At 44.2% G+C, this 26,743-nt stretch overlaps 1 protein-coding gene across 2 annotated transcripts in view; it reads left to right on the top strand.

Annotated features, from left to right (window-relative positions):
• Positions 1–14: 14 nt before the first annotated feature.
• The window catches only part of IGHMBP2 (immunoglobulin mu DNA binding protein 2), a 35,521-nt gene continuing 8,792 nt past the window's right edge, over positions 15–26,743 (top strand). Inside the window, exons 1-9 of one of the 2 annotated variants that reach the window (XM_042837365.1) lie at positions 15–96; positions 982–1,151; positions 3,874–4,066; positions 4,426–4,523; positions 10,054–10,217; positions 10,614–10,814; positions 14,309–14,456; positions 17,052–17,226; positions 25,497–25,679. In XM_042837365.1, the coding sequence (XP_042693299.1) occupies positions 23–96; positions 982–1,151; positions 3,874–4,066; positions 4,426–4,523; positions 10,054–10,217; positions 10,614–10,814; positions 14,309–14,456; positions 17,052–17,226; positions 25,497–25,679 (1,406 nt within the window). In that variant the 5' untranslated portion in view covers positions 15–22. The remainder of the gene's footprint in view (positions 97–981; positions 1,152–3,873; positions 4,067–4,425; positions 4,524–10,053; positions 10,218–10,613; positions 10,815–14,308; positions 14,457–17,051; positions 17,227–25,496; positions 25,680–26,743) is intronic. The other variant, XM_042837366.1, reaches the window with a different exon arrangement.

Genomic DNA, 26,743 nt, shown 5'->3' on the forward strand with positions numbered 1-26,743 from the left:
CAGAAATGCCCGTGGGGCCAAGATGGCGGCGGAGGCGGCTGAACGGCAGCTGGAGCTGCTGAGGGAGGAGCGGGAGGCCGAGCTCGCCGAGAGAAGGTAGCGCCATGGCCCTATAGAAACCCTTCAGCACACTTTTATAGGACCGAAGCTCTATATGAACCCTATAGCAGTGCTCATATGAGACCTGCTGTCAGCTATGGGGCTCACCTCTATAGGGTCAACTTGCCCCTGTCAGACTGAGTCACTCATGGGCTCTGACCTCACTCTGTTGGTAGTTGGGGCCCCTTGACCTCCATAGTCTGCACATGTCTCTGTCCTGCTGCTTCTGTCCTGCTGCTTAAAATTCCCCTAGCCCCAGTCTGTGAGACAAATTGGAAAAGTAAAAGTTGAACAAGGTGGATTTTCTTTCCTTCTTTCCTCCCTGTCAATCTATCAAAAAATAAAGAATCCACCTAAGTACTCTGGCTAATGCTGAGCCAAAAGGCTGTAGAGCTGCCAATGGTAATTTGTGTCTCAGTCCCATGTAGAAGGCTCTCTTCTCTGTGTAGTGCCTCTGGGGATATTAGTTGGGGATTTGCACAAAATCTTCATGTGAGAAACAGCAAACCTTCCATTTAAGAGCTTATGTGCGATAGGAGAAAGCTTGGATCACTCTCTGCTGGCTCATGAGCTGGGCAGTGTTTTCTTTTATGCATCCAGACAGAAGAAGTACATGTAAATAAACACTTACATCTCCATACTATGTAGGCTTCTCCCCATTCCTCAAAATATGTCACATTGGAGATGGAACTATATAGAATCCAATCCAATTACATCACAACAAAAAGATATGTAAATCAATACTTCAACAAGCTAGCATCTCTTTTGCCATCATCCATCTTTTCTGTCTCCTCCCTGGTTTGTCTTTTTCTGTTTTGTCTTCTGAAGTGTTTGGTTTATTTCAATCTAACAAATGGTTTTCATATCTGTTTGTGCTTTCAGAGCATGGCAGGAAAACATCTCCTTAAAGGAACTGCAGCGCAGAGGTGTCTGCTTACTAAAACTTCAAGCTGCCAACCAGAGAACCGGCCTCTACGGGCGTCTGCTTGTGACATTTCAGCCTAGAAAATATGATTCAGACACCGAGCTGCCCTATAACAGTTTTGGGCCTGGTAAGTGATAGTCCCATTTGTGCAAAGCAGGAGATGACTGATATGCTCTGCCAAAAGTATTTCTAATGCAACGCTTGTAAAGACTGAGTGATTGAGGAAAAGAGGAAGTGAGAAAATGTGGCTAGAGGGTGAATGTAGAGAAATAGGTTGTCTTTCTCTTTCAGCTTATTATTAGCATGGATGTTGCAGCAGGAAATACTGCCTGTTGTAACAAGCAAGCTTTCCTGGTTCAGAATCCTTAAAAACAAAGCCATGGTGTCCCACCATTAAAGATTTCTTAGCATGTTTTGTACGAGCCACTGTGTTCATGCTTAGAGTAGGTAAGGAGCTTACCTTGCAGTTCATTTTCAAAATGGAAAATGGACTTTCTTTTCCTTCCTGAGATGCCAATTTCCTCCCTTCCTTGTACTGTTATTTTTTATCAAGAAGATGTGAAGTATACACCACGTGTATTAATGCCTGGAAATAGAGACACTAGAAAAAGGCTCACCAACACATCAGCCAGCACTCTTCCTAATTGTCCCCTATCCTCTGCCATCAGTTCCTTGAAATTACAACTGGGAATGTCAGAGCTGAATGGTTGCTGGTATCTGAGGTAGGTGAGGAACCAGTCTGCCAGCTATAGCCAGCTGCTTACCCCTTGGAAGAACTTGGGTTTGACTGTGAAATAGTTCCAAGTGACAATGGAAGTAACTTCTTTTTCTTGCAGAGACCCTTTTTCCCTTTTCCTTAGGCAACAAGGGTATTGCTTTGCATTCTCCAAAGCTGGTCCTTAAGAGAAGGGCTGGCAACACCAGCCCTTAGTTTGCTGGTTTCATTTAATAATTTGCTTTCTTCTGTTTGATGAATCAATTAGCTTGCTAAGCAGATACATCGTGGGAAACTGGTCTGTTTCTGATCTGTGGTACTGTTTCAAAGTGGGTTGCCATTCAGTTTGTTGATGTTGTCTTTACCAGCCAAGTCTCCAACCTGTGAAATTAAAAGAACTCCTTGCAGACTTGGGTCTCAGCCTTGAGGTCTAAGAAGCAGCATTCATCAGTGCTTTTCACAGAGAAATAACATTGCTATAGCAGTAAACTATTCCTAAGAGACAAACATTTTAATGCAGGAGCTGATGAACAATAATTAAGAACTTCCATTAGTTTGCTAATTTGAAATTTAGTCCTCAGTAAGCCTGAGACCCATTTAAATTGTCCACTTGCTAGACACCTTGTTCAAAATCTCCATTTCACCACTGAACTGCATAATCCGACTGATCCTATCTCATAGATATGTATGAAGAGCAGAATGGCTATTGTGAGCCCTTTGAGAATCTCTTTCTTTTTTACTTCTACTGACTGGCATAAAATAGTCCTCTGGGAGGTACATGTTGTCATGCAGGCCCCTTGGCTATGACTGAAAGATAAAATAAATGTTAAAAATTTTGTCTTAGACCTTAGAGAAGTCAGGCCCTCCAGGGTTTGTGTGAAAAAATGTTACGTTTCTGAGCAGCATGGTGGAGAGCACTGGTGGTCTCTACCCCAAGCCGTATGGGGTCTGAAGGTAGCTGGTTACTGTCTTTTCACTGCTTCTTGCTGCATGCTTTGTCAGGAAAGAGAAGGATTTATCAGTGATATAGATGATGGGATTGAGTGCACCCTCAGCATGTTTTCTGATGACACCAAACTGAGTGGTGCAGTTTATACAGCAGAAGGAAGGGACCATCCAGAGGGACCTTGATAAACTCAAAAGGTTTATCAAGGTCCCTCCACCTTTATCGAAAGGTGGGCGCTTGTGAACCTAATGAGGTTCAACAAAGTAAGGTGCAAGGTTTTGCACCTGGGTCAGGGTAATCCCAAATACGTGTACAAACTGGGGGAAAAATTCCTTGAGAATAGCCCTGCTGAGAAGGTTTTAGTGGTACTGATTGATGGAAAGCTTAACATGAGCCAGCAGTGTGTGCTTGCAGCCAGAAGGCCGAGTATATCCTGCGCTACATTAAAATAGGAATGGCGAGCAAGGAGAGGGAAGTGATTGTCCCCCTCCACTCAGCTCTTGTGAAGCCCCATCTGGAGTACTGCGTCCAGATCTGGGGCCACCAACCCAGGAAAGATGTGGAGCTGTTGGAGAGGGTCCAGAGGAGGGCCATGGAGGTAATCAAAGGTATGGAGCATCTCTCTCATGCAGATAGGCTGCAAGAACAAAGCTTGTTCAGCCTGGAATAAAGGTGGCTGCAGGAAGACTTCACTGTGGCCTTCCAATATTTAAGGGAAGTTAATAAAAATGAGGGAATCAACTTTTTACAAAAATAGATATTGATAGGATAAAGGGGAATGGTTTTAAATTAAAGGAATGGAGATTTAGATTAGATGTCAGGGGAAGGTTTTTCACTGAGAGTGGTGAGGTGCTGGAGCAGGTTGCCCAGAAAGGTTTCGGATACTCCATCTCTGGAACTGTTTAAGGCCAGGTTGGATGGATCCCTTGGCAAACTGATTGAATACTTGATCCAATGATTGGAACCCCTCTCTGCTGGATCCTTAAAGTCTCTCCCAACACAAGCCATTCTATTATCCTATTGTATTCTCCTTTATGGGCTTCTCACCTTGGCAGGAAACATGGGGTTAGTCCTGTGTTTGGTGCATATGGGCCTACTGTCTTCATAGGACTATGCTAGTCTCCTCAAGAGAGCTTCTTCTCAAAACATTTGCCACACTTCATGCTCTCTTCTAATTTGTCTTTGCAGGTGACATTGTGGGCCTTTACAATTCAGTCGGCCAAGGCGATCTGCTCTCCACTGGCACTGTAACACGTGTCACCTCCAGAGCAGTGACCATTGCCTTTGAGGAATCTCGAGATGGCATGCTGAGTGTGGATCATGAGAGCTCATACCGCCTGCTGAAATTAGCCAACGATATCACCTACAACAGGATAAAAAAGTAAGGGCTGTGAGGTGGCAGCTCACCTAGGGTCACCACTCAGGAGCACAGAGGCCAGTTGAAAATTGCCAGGCTTATTCTAGGAAAACCCTTCTGAGGCTGATCTCGGCACTTGGCTGAACTGATGTGCTGAAAAATCATAAGATCCAACTATGTCAAACCAGAGCAACAGTAGAAAGGGGAAATGTGTGGCAGGTTCAGGGGATGTGAGGAGTCAGGGATGCAGCAGTTAGATACAATCAGCCTGTTGTGCCCAAAAACTTCTGTCACCAGAATACACTGCTCTGGCCTCTGACTTGTGCAGGGAATCTTTTGAAGGAATACACACAATGCTTATAACCTGTTTTTTTCTGTGGCAGAGCTCTAAACGCACTAAAGCAGTATCACGGTGGTCCAGCCTCTGATCTGATTGATGTCCTCTTCTTTTCTTTGGATCCAAGCCCATCCAGTGAAACAAGTAAGGATGTTTCTAAGACTTTGTAAAACTGGAGAGCTCTTTTAGATCTGTCAGTAAAAGCAGATGTTGCTACTCATACAGGTTGTAAGCAAACATCATGGGAAATTACTGAGGGGAAAGAGGTAGAAATGTTCAGTCTCTAGAGCAGTCAGTGAAGCCTGAAGTTGAATGCAAGTAATAAATAGCGTTGCAGCTGGCAACATTAAATACCTATTTCTCATTGTTAATGGGTCACTGGACACGCTAACCTGCTGTAAAGACACTCGTCATCCCTGGTACCAGAGATACAGAATTACCCAGACTCTTCAGCTAGCTAATGTTCACTTTCCTCAAAGAGTACCAAGTAAAGCTGAATTCTGGCATTAACAAAAGCTGAATTTGTGATGGGAGAATTTCTTTGCACATTTAAGAGTCTGAAATTGAATTTATGTTATGAGGCACTTCTTATTTGCTTCCTGCTCCAATCCCATCCATAAACTTCAGAGATCAGAAGCTGCCTGCACTGCTTCTGTACAGAAAATCCAATAACTCAGCCTACATGGGAATTAAGTGACTGTGGAACTACTGCAATTTGAAACAGCATGGGAATGCTTGTTTTTTTTGTTTGTTTTGTTTTGTTGTTTTTTTTTTTTTTTTTTTTACAACCTTGTGATTATATTCAGTCAAGGTGGAAATACTCAGGCTGCTTTGGTTTCATTGTCAAATTTAAAACCTCACGTCTTGGCTCTACCAACAGCTGCCCAAAAAATTGCGTAGGAGTAGAATCCCCTTTTACTCTGATCTTACGTGATTTGAGTTTTTAAAAGATGAAAGATGCAGTTACACAGCTAAACTTTCAAGGGAACCATGGGGAAAACAAATCAGCAGAATATGAGGGCTTGGCAAGTGTTAATGAATATTGTCCCTTGACAGAAGGGCTACACACAGCAGAGAAGGAAGGCAGAAGGTAAACCAATTTGCCTTACAGGATCAGGCAGACATTCTGTATGTAAGCTGGGCAGAGAGCTCAGGTCTCTCCTGAGGCACAGGGCTTACTGCTCAGAAGTGTATCATGAGTTATGTCATCCATCACTGGTCTCCTTGTTGGCTAGGGCTGTGTTTGGTTTCATCCCCTCTGTGCAGGCTGTTAAAGTTTTCCCAGTTACCTTGATTACTGCATTTAGTTGTCCACAACTTTACACCTCTTTCACATACTTACTTCCATTACCTTCAGGCTAGGTTTCTGATATGATACATTAGGGCTGAAGAATTAATGCTAATGTGAGTCATGCCTCCCTAGATCTGACACTGAGCTTAGTCTGAGTCAAACCTTTTAGCCTTTTGACTATACTGGGACTTTGGTGTACTCAGGTTTTTAACATTAAATAGAAGAATTAAATATTAATGAACTAACTGTCATAGCAGCTTTAACTCCACCTTTTCCCTCTGGTGGCAGAACTGCCTCTGTAATGAAGAAAAACAGTGAATTGCTCAGATGTGCCAACTGAAGTGCAAAGATGAATTTTACATCTCCCCAGCGCCAAGAATATGGATTTATAGAAACATTCAGCTGCATTAGGCAGGAGATGCAATATGAGAAGGCAGCACATCACCTGAGAAGAGCAAAATGCTCTGGCAGGGTGGAAAGGCCTTCCATTTACCTTTTCACTTTATAGCTCCTTTCTCACTAATGAGAAAGATGTTATACTAGCCAGTAATTAAATAATAATAACTTCAAGTATAAATAGATCCTGTAAAGTCCCTTCAATTATCATCCTCCACCGAGTTGAAGAGAAGGTCAGTCTGGCTGGATAAATTCTGTGTCTTATGCCTGTGAGACAGCACATGCAGGTTCTTGGGTATATTGAACACTTGGGGAAATAGATCTGTGTTTCAGCAAATAGTGTAGGAACTTGCAGTGTGTGGCTTGTTTGCAAAAGGCAGACCATCCAAAGAAAAAGCTAACACTGACGTTTGTGTAGAAAAAGAGAAAGGCCCAGAGTAGAGAGTTCCTGCCTCATCTAGGCTGGAAAGGCAGCTTTTGTGACTATCTTCTGTGACAGCATGTAAACCAAATGATAAGGAAATTGAGAATTAAAGGGGTCAATGGAAAGTGTAAGCACTCAGCTCCATGCTCAGATAATTGAGGAGTTTTCTCCTAGGGGCAAATTAGGCTCCAGCAAGTGATACAGGGAGCAGCAGCATCTTAAGTCTAACTTCTTAAATGTTTGTTTGTTTGTTTTCCCCAATGGTTGTTTATGCAGGGGATATCTCTTTAGGGGATACCCAAATACAGTTATGCTAGCCTGGCAGAATTTTCTGGCCTATCTGGTAAACAACTTCTAGCTGCTTGGTTTTTTTTGTTGTTTTTTTTTATGCTCTTGTGCTGTGATTTCCTCATGAGTGGATCACAGCTGCCTGGCACATCATGGGAGAATGTGCTGCCAAATGCTGTGCCTGGAGGATCTATACTGGAGTCTGTGTCATCCCAAGAGGGTGCCAAAATCCAGTCACTGGCTGATTAGATGGACAAGGAGTCTGATAAAACCAATTGAAATGTGGTTTTAAAGTAGTTAGTAGCTGCTGGCATCTGACCAATGCATGATGTTGGCTTGCTAAAAGAACACCAGTATGCACAGGAGGGTAATAATAACAAAAACAAATTCTGTGCCCTTTTTTCCCCCCAGCTCCTGATGACTTCCAGAGGTACTGCTGCGGTGCTAATTTGCACGCAGCTGTTTCCTACAGGATCTGGAAAATCCTGCTTGCTATTTGCTGTACTTGCTGAGTTGTGCCCTTATTCTGTGCTGTTCATCTCTCCTCCTTGCTGGAGGTTGCTGGAGTTGGGCATAGATGGGCATCTATAGATCATAGATGGGCGTTGTGTGGTGGATCCCAAGCCCTTGCAAAACACTTAAAAATGCAACTCAGCATAAGTATTCTTGGCATAAGAAAAAAAAAACACTAGATAGGCTGTAGGAAGAATAACCTGGAGTATCAAAAGGAGTGTATGAATATATAACCAACGAGTAAATGAGATCTGCAGATACGAGTGGGACTGGTCCCCATCACAAAGTATTTCCAAGCCTTACCTTGCTATCTTCAGAAAAATCTCAGCAGGCTTTTCAGAAGGCAAATTCTGAACTGAGTAGGGTTTATGCTTATCAGGCTTGGTAGAAAGCAAAATACAGATGCGTGTAAGAAACACTTTGCTTAGCTCTCCTCCATTTAACCTGCACCTGTGGCTCAGGACTTTCACACTGACAGCCTGCAAGAAAGCCTTCCCTGCTTACAGCTGCTGTCTCATACCATATATGTATATGTTGTTGTGAATGTATAGAAAGGCTTTGCTAGCCAGCAGAGGCCAGCATTGCTCTGCTTGCTGCACACCACAGAGTCAGCCAGGCTGGATGCACAATATCCCTCTCATAGAGAATTCCCTGTTGCAAGCCTAGCCCCATGCAGAGGTGTCCCCAGAAAAATCCAACTCAGCAGGCAGAGATCTGGGAAAGCAAACAGATTTGTAGGAAAACATATATTGAGCTCATGCTATATCACTTGCAAAAGTCTTCAGTGTTTTTTGTCCCACTGTTGTACGATGCTTCCTGTCATCGTGGGAGCCATGAAATGGGCCCTGAAATCTGCAGGGCAAACTAAGCAGTCTGGACAACTCGACTGCTAAATACTTAACAAGGAGGGCATGGAAAGTTACCTGTCTAAGGAGATGTTGCTGGAAGACCAAACATGATGGCCAAGATGTTTTCCCCTCCCCCCTCCAAGCATAAAGCTCCTACACAGAGTTCTGAGTCTGGAACTGGACTACTTGAACCCCATTCAGATTCACCCTTACCAAGAATGCAGATTTCATTGTCAGACTTCTGCTCTACAGACTGTAGGGAGGAGATTGGCAGCCCTGGGCAAAGCAGGAGGCATAAATGTAGACTTGGTGCCACAGGGCTGCAGCTGGTTTAAAGCTGTCTCTTGGGACTACCTGTGCAAATCCTGAACTGGTTGCTTGTAAAGAGCACTTGGGCCATCCTGTTGGAGTGGATTAACTGCATTTCTTCAGAGAAGCCTGCTTAAAGCCTGCTGATGGATGGAAGAGAGTTTAGAGGAGCCGCAGCATCCCACAAGCTTTGCCACCCTCCTCCTCCATGACTTAAAATGTGCCTAGCCCGGAAGAGAGGAACTGCCCTTCCAGCAGCTCCTAGCAGCTGTGATTAAGAGGGAAGAGGGTGTGCTTGTGTGTGGAGAAGCCTCTTTCTGACCTCATTCTTTGAGCAAGGAAATATCAATGACTCCTACATCCCAGCTGTTCCTCACTATGGGAAATGCCTTGTAGTTTTTAAGCTATTCTTTTTTTCCTTGCCCCCTGGATGCATGCTGTTCTTCTCTTAGTCACGGGCAGGCTAACTCAAAAATAACATAAAGCAAGAGCAGAAACCATTACCATTATTTCCCCACCAGCATCCTTAGCATAGCTATGCTTGTTTAACCTAAATACCTCATTTGGATGTGCTGATTCAAAACTCAGTGCCAAAGGTTGTGTAGGAGTTGCACATAAGTTAACATATCTGAAGCCAGAGGAAACTTTTAAGCTTTTGATCAAGCCCTTAATGCAGAGGTAGAGATAAAGCAGATGATGCCCTGCAGGGAATGATGCCCAGAGATTTGTCTTATATAAGCTTTCATGGGAACATTATTTTCGGTAAACCTCAGTGTAATGAGTCATATTTCTGCTGTAATTAACTTTCATAATGAACAAGCAGATTAGCAGCAGGATTAAGTCAGATGAGAATAAATAATGGATTTAAATTATATAAATCTTGGAGGTAAAAAGTGGCTCATGAGAATTCCACCTTTTGCAGTGAAACCAATTCTCTTGTAATGCAATTTGCATATTCATTTCCCTTTTTTCCTTTCTAATAATGAAATCCAAATTAACTTAAGTTTTCAATATTTATACTGCTTGCTTGCATCTATTTCCTGGCTTCCTTTTCTGTCACCGTTAAACAGTATAGGACAGCTGTGGGCTTTTTTTGTTTGTTTGTTCACAGATGCTGTGGTTTGTTTCACTGCTTTTTCACAGCAACTCACTGAGTTTGTTAACTGGAAGAGAAACAATTCATTTGCAAGATCAGCCACTTTCTTCACTTTCTTCTCTCTCTTCACTGAACACTCGCTAAATACACTGGCTCACCTTCAAAATATCCCCTCCCTGCCCTAAAGGTTTTGTATTATGGCAAGAAAATGCTTCCTAAAACACTGCCAAAAGTTAGTTGAGACTAGCTGTGTTCACAACCAAATGCTTGCTCCTTTTGAAACATCACTGAGCAGGAGAAACAGGGTGGGGGAGAGACTGATGCAGCATATACAGCTTGATCAAGAAGCAGAACAATCCTTAGTTTTACCAGTTTGTGTTCTTCTGGAAGGTGGTATATACAGTGTAGCTTGCTCCCCGGGAAAGTTATCACCAACATTTGGGCTATGGATTTGTGCTTCTCAGTAAGTTAGGGCTGAGGTCCAAGTGAATCTCCTGCTGTTTCCCCAGTGCCTTTAAAGCTCTACAATGACTCACTGGATGCATCGCAGAGGGAGGCTGTTTCCTTCTCCCTAGCACAAAAGGAGCTTGCCATCATCCACGGACCACCTGGCACAGGGAAGACCACAACAATAGCAGAGATCATCTTGCAAGCTGTACAGCAAGGCCTGAAAGTGAGTAATCAGCAGCAGGAGTGCAGTGATAGCAACCATTCTGATTTATTTTGCAAACTCATTGGGGTTCATGGCAGCTAGAAGAAATCCAGTAGCAGCTGTGTTATGCTGGCTGGGAAATTTTCCCTACCAGCTGAAATGAGGTGCGAAGAGCAAACCTGAGCTTTGAAGCTTCTAATTATAAGAGACCCTGCACTGGTGCTTCAAGCCAAGAGGAGAATTTGAGAATTGCCTCTGGTGTCTGGAGCTGTGGAGATGCCATTGATTTTTTTCCTGCTAGTTGCGTGCTCTCATCTCCTCTCTGCTGAGTGCCTTCCTGTTGCTCAGGCATTGTTGCTCCAGTGCTTCACTTATGGCAATAACAAGCACTTTGGTGTTTTTTTTCCCCCCTCACAGGTCCTGTGCTGTGCCCCTTCCAATGTTGCAGTGGATAACCTGGTGGAAAAACTGGCTGGCTACAAAGCCCGCATCCTGCGGCTCGGGCACCCTGCTCGCCTGCTGGAGCCCATCCAGCAGCATTCCTTGGATGCAGTCTTGGCTCGCAGTGACAGTGCTCAGATAGTGGCAGATGTCAGGAAGGACATTGACCAGGCCTTTGTAAGTGTCCCCACAACACACCCCACCTGGGTAACCTGAATGCCATCTCTCTATATTAAGAGTACTCCATCTGTTAGCCAGGCAAGCTACTTTGTAAGTGAGGAGTCACTCTGCCACTTCTTGATTACCCTTAGAAGAGAACTTGGCCTTGGAGAAAAGGCATTAAGGCACAAGCAAAGCCATCAGAATCAGGGGACACTTCCAGCCTGAAGAAGCATCTCACAGAGACAGCCTCTCTTCTGGAGTGTGCCTGAGCCTGCTTGTTCACTGTCCAACAGCACTCATCTTTTTCTGCTGTAGAGCCAGAAGAGGGCAAAGCTCTTCCTAGCAGAATTCCTCATTGAAGTGGCGAAATCATAATCATTACTGCTGCACCATGGGGAGATGCTGCAGTGTCCTGCTCTCCAGATTATCTGCCTGGAATTGTTCACATGGTTCTCTTCTCCAGAAGAGGAAGGGAGGCGTCTGCATCATTAATTCACTTCCTGATGAGATATCTAGCTGTCCTGACACTCCCTTCCACTCTCAGCCACCTCAAGTAGAAAGTAGAGTACACTATAAAAGTGCATCCTTAATTTCTTCTTTCTCAACCTAATTTATTTTTTTATAACTTAATTAACGGAGTAGCTTTTCTATTTGGGATAATAGGCTTTGATGCTAATTAGAATTTTGCTGGTGGTAGCATTGTCCAAAAGCCATTCTTCAGATGCTTTCAACTTAGGCAAGGTTTTTTGTCTCAGTGGGACACACAGAAAAGCATCTTCATACCCCTACATGTGCTGTGCCATACTTGCCCAAGCATATTGTTCTGCCCTTCAGTAGTGCACCATGCATGTATTATTTTTTTTTAAATGATGGAGGTTGAACATGGCTTTCAGCTCCATGAACATTAATCTGCAGCCACTGCTGTGGCAGCGACTTCAATTTTCCCAAATGTGTCTATGCATCATCCAGCATTTCTGTTGCTGTCTTCAAGCATATTTATTGTTTGAGCACTCAGAGAAGTCACTTGACAAATTGTTCTTGCACATTTCATGTAAGGGTAAGAGAGGGCATCCAATAGCTGGATGAGGTCGTACTCATAGCTGGGAGGCAAGTTTGTGATGAGAATACACTTATCTCCTGGGATGGAGACCCTGTTGTAGTCACAGCTATAAGCAGGATTTATTTCTTTTTTTAAAAACTTCATAATTGTTGATTCACTTGATGAACTCTAAAATAACAGGCAAAAAAGCAAGAGCTAACAACATACTACTGCAGTCCAGCTTGTATGATGGTGCTTTGCCCTACCACAACCAGGTTTTTCCACAGAAAAGAGGCACCTGACGTATTGACTTCCCTTTCGCTCTCTAGGGGACAGACAGTTCACCTCTGAGGCCCTGGATCATCTCCCTAATCCTTAGTGTCTTCCTTTCAGTTTCCCCTAGTTGCTCATTTAATCATTTCTTCCTTTGCTCACTCCCCATTTTGACTCTCCTTTTCTTCTTCTTCCTTACATTCAGCCTTAGGGAGACTAGTAGCATACCTGAAAATCCATGCTCTTTATACATGTTTTCTGTCCATCATTTTTTTCTTACAGTGTAGGCTGGAAGTACTCCAGGACATCAACTTCTGAATACTGTTTGTACCAACAAGGGTGTAATCCCATGTTACTTGAGCAAAAAAGGCAGATAGCTTTAGTGGCATTAAGCAAGATCAGCTGGCAGTTCAGGCCACCAGTTAGTTAGACCTACAACCAACTCCAGAAGAAAGCCAGCCTAAATCAAGCCAAGTATGCAAAACCCTATAGCTCAGCTTTGGAAGCAAGGTGTGACCTTAGATGCAGCTCCTAGACCAAATTGTGAAGGGTGGGGGCCCAAACAATGCAGATTGGAGCCTGCTGGCACCTGTGATGCACTAACAAGGAGTGAGTGGGCTCAGTGAGCCAAGTGTTGTCCTTGGGGTTGACTGAAAGTTCTGCAGTGGGCTGGATTCAGCCAGATGTTTGGATCTTAATGACACAAGCCAGTTGCTATTGCTGATTTTCTAACTAGATGTTTTTTGCAGAACAGATGCAAAACTTGGCAGTACTGGCACCAGCAATTTTGCTCTATAATCTTCCTGTGTTCCAAGCAGAGAGGAAGCTGACACTGATCTATTTTGTTCCTTCAGCTCAATGATGAATATCTGGATTGGCATCCACCCTCTTCTTTTGAGCCAAGCTAAGGGAAAGATGCTTGTATGATCTCTCCCCTGTAACTTATAAATCTGTCTACCCTCTTGACTCTCCTTTACATGTCAAGACCTCACAGATATTAAATACATAGAAGCATAACCAAAGCAGGATGGCTGAGTAGACAAGAGGCACAAAGAAATGTCTTTGCTAGAGGGAATGCTGTGATGTGAGCTGAGCTGTGTTGGGGACCAGAGAATCCGTTCATACAGAAGATGTTCTAGAACCATCAGGTCTCATTGGTTCAGCTGCGTGTGAGAGCCTGTGTGTGTACCCTTGCTAGGTTACTCATGTCATCAGCCTTCCCTCGAAGAAAATAGTCCAAATTCCCACTTGAGTGTTTGGGCAGCTTTCTCACGGTGACTTGCAGTGACCAATAGCTTGTCCCTTGTTTCGTAGCTGCTGATTTGTAACTGGGGTAGTGCTAGCAATCCATGGTGATGATTTGATGGTTTAGATATATTTAATCGGTGTTGCTAAAAAAAAATCCTCATGAGCCTGTCTGGGTGTTGCTGTGAATCATTTACAGCAACTCAGAGATGCCTCTTCAAAAATGCAGAGCTGCTGCTGTGCTAGTCTGGGGGTCAGTCATGTTGGGGCCCCTCCTGCTTCAAGGTCACTTGGAGCCCAAGAGTCTTTGCTTCCCCTGAGCTAGGAGCAGACCAAGACAGAGTGTGTTTGTGATGTTCCTCACCCAACAAGGGCACAAAACCCTCACTGTTACATTTTACTCTCCTCTTGGTGCTAAAGTACTTCTGCTCCTGTGTGAACTTTGTTGTATTGACCAAAACGTCTGACCTTCTGTCCCTGCTGGACACTGAAAAAGCACAGAGCAGAGCAGGGCTGAAACAGAGGGTTTAAAGACAAGGAGTTACTCTTTAACAGTCATTTACGTTTCTAATTCAAAATGTGCAGCCAGAAGAGTTGAAGTATGGGCCATCTATGTCTGAGACATCACTGTCTAGACCAAGAGTGATGATGCTACTCCGGATGCTCCTGGAGGGTGTGTTAGGCAGTGGTATTCTTGTTCTGCTGCTTCATGCTTTGAGCCTGGGTTTGTATTGCTACAGTCATACTTAACTGCATTTCAAGCAGTGCTGATTGCAAGAAGGGGCTTGCTGGTAGGGAGAGGGAAGAGAAACCAGGGGCTTTGTGGAGCTGCTTTTGGTAAGCCAGTGGGTCATGGTGGGCATAGAGGAGCCATGCTGAATCTGTCTACTTTGGTTATCAGATAAGCTGAACATATCCCTCTTTGCTCTATCTTGATATTTTTTTTTTACAGGCAAAATCCCAAAAGGCTCAAGACAAAGGGGAGCGGGGCCATTTTCTCAGCAAGATTAAGGCACTGAGAAAGGAGCTGAAGGAACGGGAAGAAACTGCCATGACTGCAGCCCTTACCCATGCCAGTATAGTCCTTGCTACAAATACAGGTGCACAATCCTCTTTTTCTTGGCAATATTTTACCTCCCGTTGTCAAGTCTCATGTAAACTATGCAGTGCTGCATCCTGCCAGAAGGGAGCCTTAGAGTTCTTGCTCCTGTGAGTCAGTCAAGTTTGCTGCATGCTGTCAAAATCCTGTGTGCAGGAGTGCAGCGAGATCCTCCCTGCTTACGTCCTAGCATGTGTTTCTTCTGTTCCACTCTGAAATGAAGGTGAAGAAGACTTCATGAATTTAGAATATGGGTCTTTGAAGAGCCTTTGCTGGGAACTAGGCTGGCCCATCTTAGTTCTGAGTTGGAGCTGAGCTTCCAGTGCATAAACAAGTGCTTTTGGAAGTGTATAGTCTGCTACTTATTTCATAAGTCACAAGCTACTTGATTTAATAAGTCACAAGCTTTCCTGCTTGAATAATTTCCATGGCTGATTGAATACAACACATGTTTCCATAGCCTGATCTCAGCTTGTGTGTGTTTTGTTAGTTGTATAAATCACCCAAGTGGAATAAAGCACATGGGATTTTGGGAACTGTTCCAGGTATTGGTCAGGCAGCACATGTAGGCACAACTACACATAGGCAAGTAATAAATACCCTTGCAATTGAAGGGAAACAAAAGTGCTTAAATTTAACACATCCTGAAGTGCTTTTCTGGATCAGATGTATAATACTCCGGAGCCCACTTTTAATCCTCAGATTTGGTTGCTCAGAGATTATTCACTGAAAAGAAACATCAGTAATTTGAGGTCATAAAAAAGAACCTCATGGGGCATTCACAGTTTGCTAACATGAAGGTTAAAAAAAAATCATTCTAGTGAATTATTTTCTGGGTATTCTCTCTCACTTAGAATCATAGAATCACCAAGGTTGGAAAAGACCTCCATGATCCAGTCCAACCATCCACCTGCCACCAATATTTCCCCAGTAACGCACATCCCTTAGTACAGTGTCTGAATGTTTCTTTAATACCTCCAGGGACAGTGACTTTACTGTATCCCTGGGCAGTTTTGCCTGAAATAAATATAGGGAGTTGTTTTTTTGTTTTTTGTTGTTGTTGTTGTTGTTGTTGTTATTTTTGGGGTTTTTTTTGTTTTTTTTAATAAAACTGGTATTTTGTGCTAGCCATTGCAATGATCAGATGTGCTTTTCTCCTGGGGCTTGCTAGCAAGTCTGGAGGTCTGTGTAATTCTGTTTCAACAAAAGGTGGTAGAAAAACAAAGGAGTTGGACTTTGTGTTTTTCTCTGTTTGTCAAAAACTGTCTAGTTTGATGGGAATTATTGATGCACACCACATTGCTCTGTTGCTAGGTTCAGCAGAGGGAGAATTTAATCATGGCAACAGAGAGGCACAGCAGCGACCTTTAGTTAATGGAAGTTCGATAAGCCGAGCTGTAGCGCTAGAGGGGAAGAAAACTGTCTGCAGAGCTGTATGCCACAGTAGGACAGGCTTGCTTAGGCAGAGAGAATCTTTCTGGTTCTTTCTTTTCCTTCCACTTGTAGCATGGCAAGAAAAAAAAAAGTCAAGTGCCAACTGTTTGCCTCTTGTTATATGAGCCACAGTGGACTCATATAGGCTGGAAATTATTTGTAAGGAAAGCAGCATCTCAGTTGACAAACTCTGGCATCTGAACTGACATAAAGCTGTAGAGGCAGCAGGGTTTGCAGAGTCAAAGCAAAATCATTCCTAATCAGTGCTGGTTTCAGAACTACAGTGCAGTAGCGTGAGAGCTTTGGAAAAAGACATCTCTGTGAGTGCTGTGACTAAAATCTCCATGTCTGGCACCTGGCTTCTGCATCATTTTCTTTTGCAGCCCCTTTTTTGTTTCTTTATTTTTTGTGAATGCCTTGTTGATGCCCGTGAAATTCACAGCTCTGATCAGTGCACGGATCAATATCATTTCATGTCAGGATTACAGCAGGATCTGTGTAAGAGTTGTTTGGTCGGTGTTACAAATAGGCTATTGTTGTAAAAAATAAATAGCTTTTGTCTCAGCTGTCAGATGGTAGTCTTTCTCCCTCCCTTAAGGAGGGACAGTGGAGCATGAGAGTTCAGCATGGCTGGGGAGCGTGGGTCTCCACTGCTCATTTCCCCTCGGGCATCCCTCAGTAGATCACCCAATCTCAAGTCTGTCGTCCTTGCAGTTTTTGTTCCTGAGAAGTTTTGTTTGCATTTGAGGGCAGAAGGAAAGTGGGTGTTCAGTAGTGTTTTTGCTCTGTTTCTGTTCTGGTGAAGTATTTGAGCATATTGTTCTATTAATCGTCTGTGTTTCACTTGTTTCAGAGATGTTCGGAAGCTTTTGGCCCCAGATGCCAGGGCAAAAAAGGGCAAACAATAATAGAATCAGGATATCCCGAGTTGGAAGGGACCCATAAGGATTACCAACTGTTATCAGCAAAAAACAATTCTGACCTATACATGTAATGTATATTTATTTGTCATGGACTACAGAGCTGAATTTGTACGTATCTGCAGGAAACATTATTTTATCTGTCTGCCTTAGCCACAGTTAAAGCGTTACAAATTGTTTTAAAAATGTATTGCTTGCTCATGTGTGTTCCTGCTAAGCTGTGCACTTTCTCCTTCAATTAGGTGCTTCTTCTGATGGTCCACTGAAGCTGCTGCCTGAGAATTACTTTGATCTGGTGGTGATAGATGAGTGTGCCCAAGCCCTGGAAGCCAGCTGCTGGATACCTCTGCTGAAAGCTCCAAAGTGCATCCTGGCTGGGGACCACAAGCAGCTTCCCCCTACCATCATCTCCCACAAGTAAGGAACAGTCTGTGGTCACATGTTCACGCCTCAAGTTTCAAGACATTTCATTAACATGATTATTTAGCACTGTCCTCCATGGACTGGGTTTAGTCACACAGCCGGGATTACATGAGAGCTGTTTTACTGATAGCCACTGCTTAAAGTTTAATGTGCCTCCATCTGAGCAGGCTTTCTTATTGCACCAGCATGTGACAGTCATGTTACCCACTGCTGACCTACTCACGTCATGGGAAAGCATGTGTAGTCAGCATGGCTGTTTACCTCTTGTGCTGGTAACTGCCTGCTGAGCAACTGCTCAAGGACCTGTAAGGGTTTTCAGTTTGCAGAAAGAAGAGAAATCTGACAGCCTTCGGCCCTGCTCAGGAGCTGCTGTGAGCTCCTTGCCTAGGAGGCTCTCATGCATGTAGGAGCAGACATGTGGCCTGCCAAAGTCTGCGCATCAGCTCCAATTTTGTAGGAATGAGCTTGGATGGGTTGCCTTGATAGAGGTGCTAAAGCAAACCCCAGAAACTGAAGGCAGCTTTGTACCAGTTCCAGGTGTTCATAGTGGGAAAACTAGCTTACGCAGTCCCAGGGAGATGTCAGCCTTTGAAACTTACCCGTACCCATTTTGGATAGGTACTCCAAAATGCATCGAGGACATGATCCAGCAGCTAGATTCCCTGCCTTCTCTGAGATTGCTGGTCGCCCACATTCCACACGTAATTAGGTCTTGTGCGTCCACAGTGGAGAGGATCCTCTGCACAAAAAATGGGGCAGACAGAGAGTATGAGTGCAGTAAGTGCAGCAAGGCAGAAAGCTCAAGTAGAATGATAGAATAGTTTGGGTTGGAAGAGACCTCAAGGATCATCAGAGTCCAACCTCCCCACCACAAGCTGCCAATCACTGGATCAAGTAATGGATCAGATTGCTCAGGGCCCCATTCAACCTGGCCTTAAGCACATTTAGGGTTGGGGCATCCACAACCTCTTTGGGCAGCCTGTTCCAGCACCTCACTACTCCCTCAGTAAAGAACTTCCCCCTGACGTCTAATCTAAATCTCCTCTCCTTTAGTTTAAAACAGTTCCCCCTTGTCCTGTCATGCCAAACCATGTTTTAGGAAGATCTGTGACACTGGGAACATTTTCAGCATCACAGAAAAGTGCTCAAAAGCATTGTGATGATGTAGAGGCCTTCCCACTGTGAGCTTTATACAGGGGACAGGTGAGATGAACAGTGTGAGATGAGGGCATGCTGTCCTTGCTGGTAGCTGGGGGATTGATGGTTGCTTTCAGCATGCTTGTCTGCATCCTTACATCAGTCATCTGAAATGTCCTCAGCTCCAGAGAATTCAGTGTGTTGAGCTTGAGTTGCTCATTTGTTTTTTCCTTTAGTGAGAAAGTGTGCTTGTGTTATGCTCTAATACTGGATTACGCAAAATTGTGTGTATTTTATCAGATGTTACTCCTGAGAGATGTGTCATCAGCAGAGACATTTTCTTCATTCTGCTTTTTTACCAGCACTTGGTTTTCTGTGTTTTACACTGAAATTTTCAGAGTGGCTGGAAAAGTTGTTGAAAAAGACAGTTTAAAATAGTGCATAGCAGCCATTGGAGTTAGTAAAATGGGAAGCAAACAGAAGACAAATAAAAGAGAGAAGAAATTCCTGGTCTCACTGACCAGTATTTACATACAGACTTCTAAAATATTTGTTTTTAAGAAAAATATTTTGTTTTTCTCATTGAAGTTTTCTTCCCACCTGGCAAGAACAGTGGCCTTGGTTTACCTCCTGCTTGCTGACCGCAAGCTTTATGGAAGGAAATCAGGCTCGGCTCATATTAATCCAAGTCTCCTCTTTATTAAATTCTGCCTCTGTGGTTCTGCAATTGTTCATTTAACATATTAATGTGGGAGTTGGACCACTGAGATGCTGCACCACATTATCAGATACACAGTAGTAATTAGAAAACTTTGTAGTATGTATAACATTAAGAACAATTAGTTTGTGTACAAACAATTAGTTGTGGCTGGTGTAAATTGCCTGTGCTTTGAGGGGATGCTCCATATAGTGCTTGGGAGCTTTCCAGTGGTTTAAAATATCATTGTATACGTGTTTATTTAGCTCTTGGTCTGGAATGACTGAACTGGCATTGTGCACAAGCAGAGAAATAGGGCTGAGAAATAGGGCTGACTTTATGAACTTTCTCCTGCTTCCAAAAAAACAATTAACCAGATACATATCTATAACCTCACTTGAATTTTGAGCCAGGGAAATGAAACATCCGAGGGAGGCAGCAGCTCCCAGCAGGTACCTGAGAGTTACTACAAATAATCTCAAGGTGCTGCATCATCATGAAGACAAGGTCTGATTCTTGCTATTGTCTGATGCATGACAGATTTTGTTTTGCAGATGTTGGCAAGTGATAAGCACACTCCTTCACTGTCTGTGTTGGTGAACTGCACAGAAATGCCTGTCTGGAACCCCTGCCCTTCTTGTCTTGCTGCTCATTTACTGCAAGTCTGCAGGCTGTGTTTCTGTGCCTAGGTTTTCCCCATTTGTAAGTTGGAAATAAAAAATTCTTACCTTCAGATGGTTGACCAGGACTGGGGAGTTGGGTGACTGAGGTGTTACTGACTTTGGGTTGAAAAGAGACAGTCAGGGACTAGGTGGAGGCTAGAGCAAGCTTAGCTCTGTAGATCCATGCTTACTTACTTTAGGTTGGAGTCTGATTTAATTTGGAATCAAATGCTCAGTCAACAAGGCTCCTTGAATAACATGCCAGGTACTTTTTGGAGTAAGTTTCTGCATGCCAACAAAAATAAATTTGCCTTCTCGTCCTTCAGATTCAAGGGCTTTGTTTTACTTTGGTTTTCTCAGTGATACATTCACTTGTTCATATTGTGGGCCCAGAGCAATTGCCACAGCCATGCTTTATTTACAAGGTCAAAAGCTTGTAGTGGATGAAAACACTGAACACTCACTGTGCTCCCAAGGCAGGGACTTACTTTCCCAAGACTGTCAGAGTAAGGGCAAAATGCAGTAGAAACACCAATCCTATTACTATGGGTGAGTGGCTTCAATACTCAAGCTGATGTCAGTTTTGGCTGCTCTTTGAAATGAAGCAGATTTTTTTTTCAGATGAGCACAGAAAACATTACACCGCCCGCCAGCTGCTTTCTTTTGCCCTCTGTTGTGCTGGTCGTTGCCAGGAGCCTTTACTGGTGCTGCATCATGGAGCTGACAACTAAGAGCTCTTGTTTGGTAGGACCCATCTGCTGCAGATCTCCTGGATCTCCTCCTGGTCTCTCCATCAATTTTCTGTTAATTTGACTTTACAGTGGAAAGCTGCCATTGGCAATAAGACTTAGGAAGGGCTTGGAGAGTATGCCCTGTGAGGAGAGACTGAAGGAACTAGGGCTGTTCAGTCTGGGGAAGAGGAGGCTGAGGGCAGACTCTTCCAGTATCTGAAAGGTGCTCACAGTGAGAGCGGGGATGGTCTCTTCTCACCGGTGACGGGGTGAGGGGAAATGGCCTTAAGTTGCACCTGGGTAAGTTTAGGTTGGATATCGGAATAGTTCTTTACAGAAAGGGTTGTTAAGCACTGGAATAGGCTCCCCAGGGAGGTGGTTGAGTCATCATCCCTGGATGTGTTTAAAAACCGTTTGGATGTGGGGACATGATTTAGCAGAGGGCTGTTAAGAGTTAGGGTAGCATGGTTAGGTTGTGGTTGAACTTGATGATCTTCAAGGTTTTTTCCAACCTGAGTAATTCTTTGATTCTATGATTGAGATCACAGGTGATCTTAATGTTACCTGTTCTCTGCAGAACTGATAACTCTTGGGCAGAGTGCTTGAATCTGCAGAGGGTTTCAGTAGTCTGGTGCCAGAGTATCTGCCCTGTGGAAGAAACCTGCATAGCACATGTCAAGCTGATGGAAAGCAAAACTATATAATGCTCAAAGAAAACGGCTTTTCTTTCAAGCTCTGTTGTTGTCTACTGAAAGTCCCCAGCTGATTTGTGATGGGGAGGATGTGCAGCGAGGTCCAGCTGGGGCAACTGACAGAATCTGCCACAATAGTCCTCCTAATGAAATGCGAAAGCTAACAAATATTGATTAATTAGAATGATTTATTTTGAGAAATCCGATTATTTTGCAGATAAAAGCCTTTAGAAATATTAGGTCTTTCCTTCATACATCTGAACTCTGGCCTTGTGTTTAATTGCTGCTGGATTAAAAGCATTTGCTTTATTGATCAAGGTGCATGCCACAGCTTTCCTCTTTGCAGCACAGTCCCCTCCACAACACAAATAAAGCAGATACAGAAGAGCATCCCTCTGTGCTTTTCCCAGCTGTGTTCCCTGTAGGCTGTGAGATGCAGTGCAAAGGTGTGTCTGTTCTACCTTCATGTGAGGTACTGCCAGAGATTAATTAAGGAATGCAGTCACCTGCCAGCTCCTTCTTTGGTTAATGGAAAAAGATAAGCTATTTCCAGGGATGATTCATGCCGAGGACTGAAATCCTTCCACCTACCTTCCTCTTCTCCTCCATTGATGACAGCAGACCTGAAGTGTGTGGGCTCCTATTTTCGGGGCCTCAATAAGGGATCTGAAGTTGGCTGAGTTGAATATGGGCTGACAGCAGGATCGTCTGGTACTACAGTATGCAAAGTCAGTCCTGTGCAAGGTGGGAAGCCTCTGTTAAACAGAGATGCTTTGGTACTTTATTAGTGCCGTACTGTGAGCACAAGCAAAGGGGCTGCCGCACAGCTCTGGGAGCTGGGCCCTGTCTAGAGAAGCTGTATTTTGTTCTCTGCATTTCTTCATGTTGAGGCTTTGACTTACTTGTTCACATACCTATCAGATCTGTTGCTCTCTGCTGGTTTCTTAGATAAGCACAGGAGCCTTTTGCTGTCTTATTTGCAGGCAGCTAGCCTGTTTCCACCATCCCAAATCCACATGCTGCTCCTCCAAGAGCAAATATCACTAAAGAGCAAATGTCAATCCATGCTTTTCTGTAGAAGCCTCCTCAGTAGCCTAACAAGAAGCTACCCTCCTCCCTCATAGTTGCAAAGATTAAAAAATATCCATAAAGGGGGGAGGTCTGCACAGCTTCGCTTACTACTACTTTACTTCTGTTTGTGAAACCTCTTAAGACTACTAGGATAGAAGAACTCATGGCACAAAGTAGAGAAGCCTTGAACTACAGTGTTCCACCTGGCTACAGCTATCACCGTTAATGTGCATCAAGAGCTGGAGGAGGAAGCCTTACCTGTGAAGAGCATTGGGCAGGAACAGGGCCTCATCCTCCTTCATTGGGATCTGCTATCCACAGGAAGGTAATTCAAGCAAAGTGCAGCCTCTTCTTGCAATTAAAGCAAGGCAAAACCAGGCTAACTGAAAATACTGGCTGCTGTGGGCTTGTTTAGGTCATCTTAGCATTCACAACTTTACTTTAAAGATTTTCCAGCAGATACGTTCTGAGCATCAGGAGTGTGGTTCTGTCTGTCTAACCTTTCCATCCCACTGCAGTATCTCTAAAACAACCAGCACTTGAAACCTGTCGTGTATGATGGTGTTGGTATAGGGATCAATCATGTATAAATTAATTGAGGTGTGAATAATAGGAAATGTTTTAACAGGTGAAATATTTGGGAGCAATTAATATCCTCGTTATAATTCAACATATAACCTCACATAGAAACCTGTGGTGGAAACAGCATGGTTAGTATACAGAAGAGTACTATTTCCAAGGCTTGCAGGGAGACTTAATGCTTCCTCCATGCTTTATTGTCTATCTCTAGCAGAAACACTTTAGAATATTTATTGTTAAAAAACACCAAGTACTTCCTGCAGTTCTGCTGAAAAGTCAGCTGTAGACTTGCAAGTGAGCAAGGGAGTAAAGGCCAAAAGGAAAGGGAAGTTAACAAGTTAATTTTGTTTGGGAAGGCTGCATCCCTCTGAGCCTTTGCCAGCAGCTTATTTTGCTATCCTTTGCGTTCTGCTTCAGTTGCCTGATGTGACTTACACAGCTGGGGTCTGGCAGCAGCATTATCCACAGCCTGAGCACGGCAGGCAGACCGGGAGCTGGGAATGGGGCTCATTTACAGCCCCAGCGAGGGATAAACCAAGTTCAATCTTCATCAGGACGTAAACTAGAGACCAGACCCAGTATATACCCAGGAGACAGAACTAAAGATAGGATTGAAGTAACTTACAGGGTCCATCCAGGAGACAGAGATAAGATGTAGCAGAGGTAGGAAGCAAAGGGCTGAGCTTAAGTGGGCTCCTGGGCAGAGGGCATGAGTAGCTGGGGCAATTCAGACCTCATGGTGCTTTCTTGGCCCAGAAAACCACATTGCCTATAGGTGCCTCAGTGTGTGATAAGCTTTTTCATGAGCACCGAGATGGCACATGGAAGGAACTACAAGTGCTTTTCTCTTGGCAGCAGAGATCACACTTGCAGCAAACAGCACCTAAAGGGGCATTGCCCCACCTAGTCCCCTTCCCCTCCTGAAAACCCAGCATACCTCTGTCAAGTGCTGTTTCACCAGCATTGTCAGTGTTGGTTTTCTCTTGTACCCTAAGCTGGGAGCAACAAGGATCTCTGTAGTACAACCCAGGAGCACCACAGCTGTAAGGGCTTAGTGAACGAGCTCAGCAGAGGGTCATGTTCAGCAGCAGCACACATGGCACAGCTGGGTTCCTTTCCTGCAACAGAGTCACATCCTGTAATAGCCTTACTGCACGTTGCCAGCCCTTCTCCTCGCTTCCGTGGTTGTCTTTGTTGTTCAGTGCTCATTAGTTCAAACAGCCTTTGGAAAACAGCGCTGTCTCCAGAGTCCTGCAGCTGCAGGATCACTGCTTCCAATCCGTTTTTTGCTGTGCTATATTCTGCAGTTTAGCAAGGAGGAGAGCTAATGAGTCTCGACTTTGCGGAAAGATCTCCCCTCAGTTTTTCCTTCTGCAGCTTTAATGAATTTGCAGTCCCTTGTTCTGTTTACCAAGTACCCTGCTGTTAACAGGACAGGGCTGGGCAGTCCAGCTCACCGTAGTGCCATGTATTAATGTTGTGCTTCCCTGCAGCAGTAATTGATGCATGCTGTGCTCCTTAGCCTCAACACAAGTGCTTCTCCCAAGCTGTTCTCTACCATCACTTTGTCACCCCGATGCCTGTTCACTGTAGCAAGCAGAACCCCTTGCCACCAACCACAAGTTCTCTGTGCACACAGGGTGAGAAAACTCTGCTCAGACATGCTCAAAATGCAGCGACTTTTGTCCTCCTTCCTCAGACAGTAACGCTTCCAACAAACCCTTTCTGTATGGCAAACAGAAAGCAATTAGACTCCTGAAAGTCTTATTTCATTAGGAGCTTTATTAATTTGTGTCACCAATAGAAGCACAGGACCTCTGCCATACATGACAGGGTTGGTTTTCTTAATGGGCAATAAAGCAATAAACTCTGAAGTGCATTAGTCTAGGGTGAGCAGCCAAGGATTAATGAGAATACTTGCTCGTTAAGTGTCTCAGTAAAACATCATCGAGATCTGGCTGTGTTGACACCAAATGTTTTAAGATGCTTGTAGGGTCAGGCTCTAGTAATAATGCATTAGGTGATTCTGATGCCATTCCCTGAGCTGGAAGCAGTGCGAGTGCAGCATTACACTGATGCCATACATAGAGCTGGTATGAGAAGTGTGACTGAGGATGCTGGCAAACTGAGCTTAAGGGTTAAGAGTATCACATTCTGGAGCTGTTCCCCCCAGATTGAGAACTTGGGCATCCTCATTCCTTATTTGAAGTGCATAGAGCAGCATGGGAGGAGCAACCACTCCAGGTGGGGCTGGCTGCTGCTGTTTGTCTCTCTTATGTTATGTTGGCAGTACCAGTAGGCATTTCCCCATGGGGGCATCTCTCCATCCTGATACATGCAAGCTGATCTGATCATGGGTCTACTCCTGAGCATGTTCACCCTACTGTGACTCTATGCTGGGGATGCTGCAGCCTTGTCCTGCTCCCTCTCCTGAACCCTCTGGTACCCAAGTGAAACACAGTGGGAAGAGCAGGGAGGTAGCACCATCACAGCGTGGCCACTGCCATGCTCAGAAAGCTCTGGGATGTATATCCAGGGTGCTCTGACAGCACTAACACCATTAGCGTTGATTAGCACCACATCCTGTTCCAGCTACAGCACTGTCATGGCTGTAGCAAGAAGATGCATATTGATCCTATAGTCCAAATTCATGCAGACATCTAGACTCCAGTTCCGACTTGCTTTTTCCACACAGGGCTGCTGCCAAGGGCCTTTCACTCAGCTTGATGGAGCGTGTCATCGAGAGGTACGGGGAGAAGGTTGTGAAGATGCTGACAGTGCAGTACCGGATGCATGAAGCCATCATGCAGTGGGCTTCCTCAGAGATGTATGGTGGCCGGCTCACTGCTCACCCATTCGTAGCCCAGCATCTGCTCAAGTAAGTGCCTTCCTCCTCGGTGATGCATCTGAGCAGAGGTGTCTTCTTCATCCCATGTTGGCTTTGTCACCGTGGTGGAGTTTTACATCCCTTCCTGCCATAGCATTTCTGTTTGTCCTTTATTTCATCAAGGGATCATTACCTAGGTGGTAGTTGTCCTCTTCCTTTGTAACAAGAAGCCATGCAGAGTTATCTTCCATTTGCTCCATTGGTATGATACATCAGTAAATGAAATCCTTTTGCACCTGGTGAGAACATACGAAGATCTGATGTGCAGTGTGCCTACCCCAAGCAGTTCTTCTCCATCTCAAGCTTTCATTGAGAGCAGGGCCAGACACCAGATTTAGTGCGTTTTCACACATCCTAATAATTATTATATGGACCACTGTGTCCCAAATCTTTGATCCCAAAGGTGGCAACAGAGGAGACTAGAAAGCAAGATTCCAATTCTGGCTTGGTTGATTTTATTGTCAAGCCAGTGCCTGCAGCAAGACTGAAAGCATCAGATCCATTCTGTCTGCAGCAGTTTACCCATTCTTTGCTAATTTAGAGGAAGTGACTCATATTTCTTTTCACTTGCATCCTGGGACAGGCAATTGTTTGCTAACACAAGCTGTGACTGTCAATAATTGGTGCTTTTTAAAATTGTAGTCGGCATAGTTCTGGGAGGTGGATGGGAAAACATTAATTCTCTCTGTTGGCCTCAGAGAAGCACAAAATATCACAGTGCCTGTCTGCATGGTGCTTTTGTATTTTTAGCAATGCTTTTTTTAATGCAAATATGTAGGAGGTAGAAAAATTGAAATTCCCCTAGAATCTCTCCATTTCACAGGGGAAGTGGACAGAGAGAGCTGGAGAGGCCATCTCGTGCTCATTTCCTGGTGATCTTACTTGTGAACAGCACAAACAACACTATGAGATAGGAACTCTGGCCAAACGTATAAACAAAACAAAACCAAGCTTTGTGTTTAAGACCTTTCCAACAGCCTCACCTTCATCCTCTGCAGCCAGCGTGGGGATTCTGCTTGTGTCAGCATGCTCTGTTCAGGGCTTTACTCATCAGT

The sequence above is a fragment of the Centrocercus urophasianus genome, unplaced genomic scaffold (assembly GCF_019232065.1).
Source record: "Centrocercus urophasianus isolate 14NV4802_14NV808 unplaced genomic scaffold, USGS_Curo_1.0 seq_7, whole genome shotgun sequence".
In the NCBI taxonomy this organism is placed as follows: domain Eukaryota; kingdom Metazoa; phylum Chordata; class Aves; order Galliformes; family Phasianidae; genus Centrocercus; species Centrocercus urophasianus.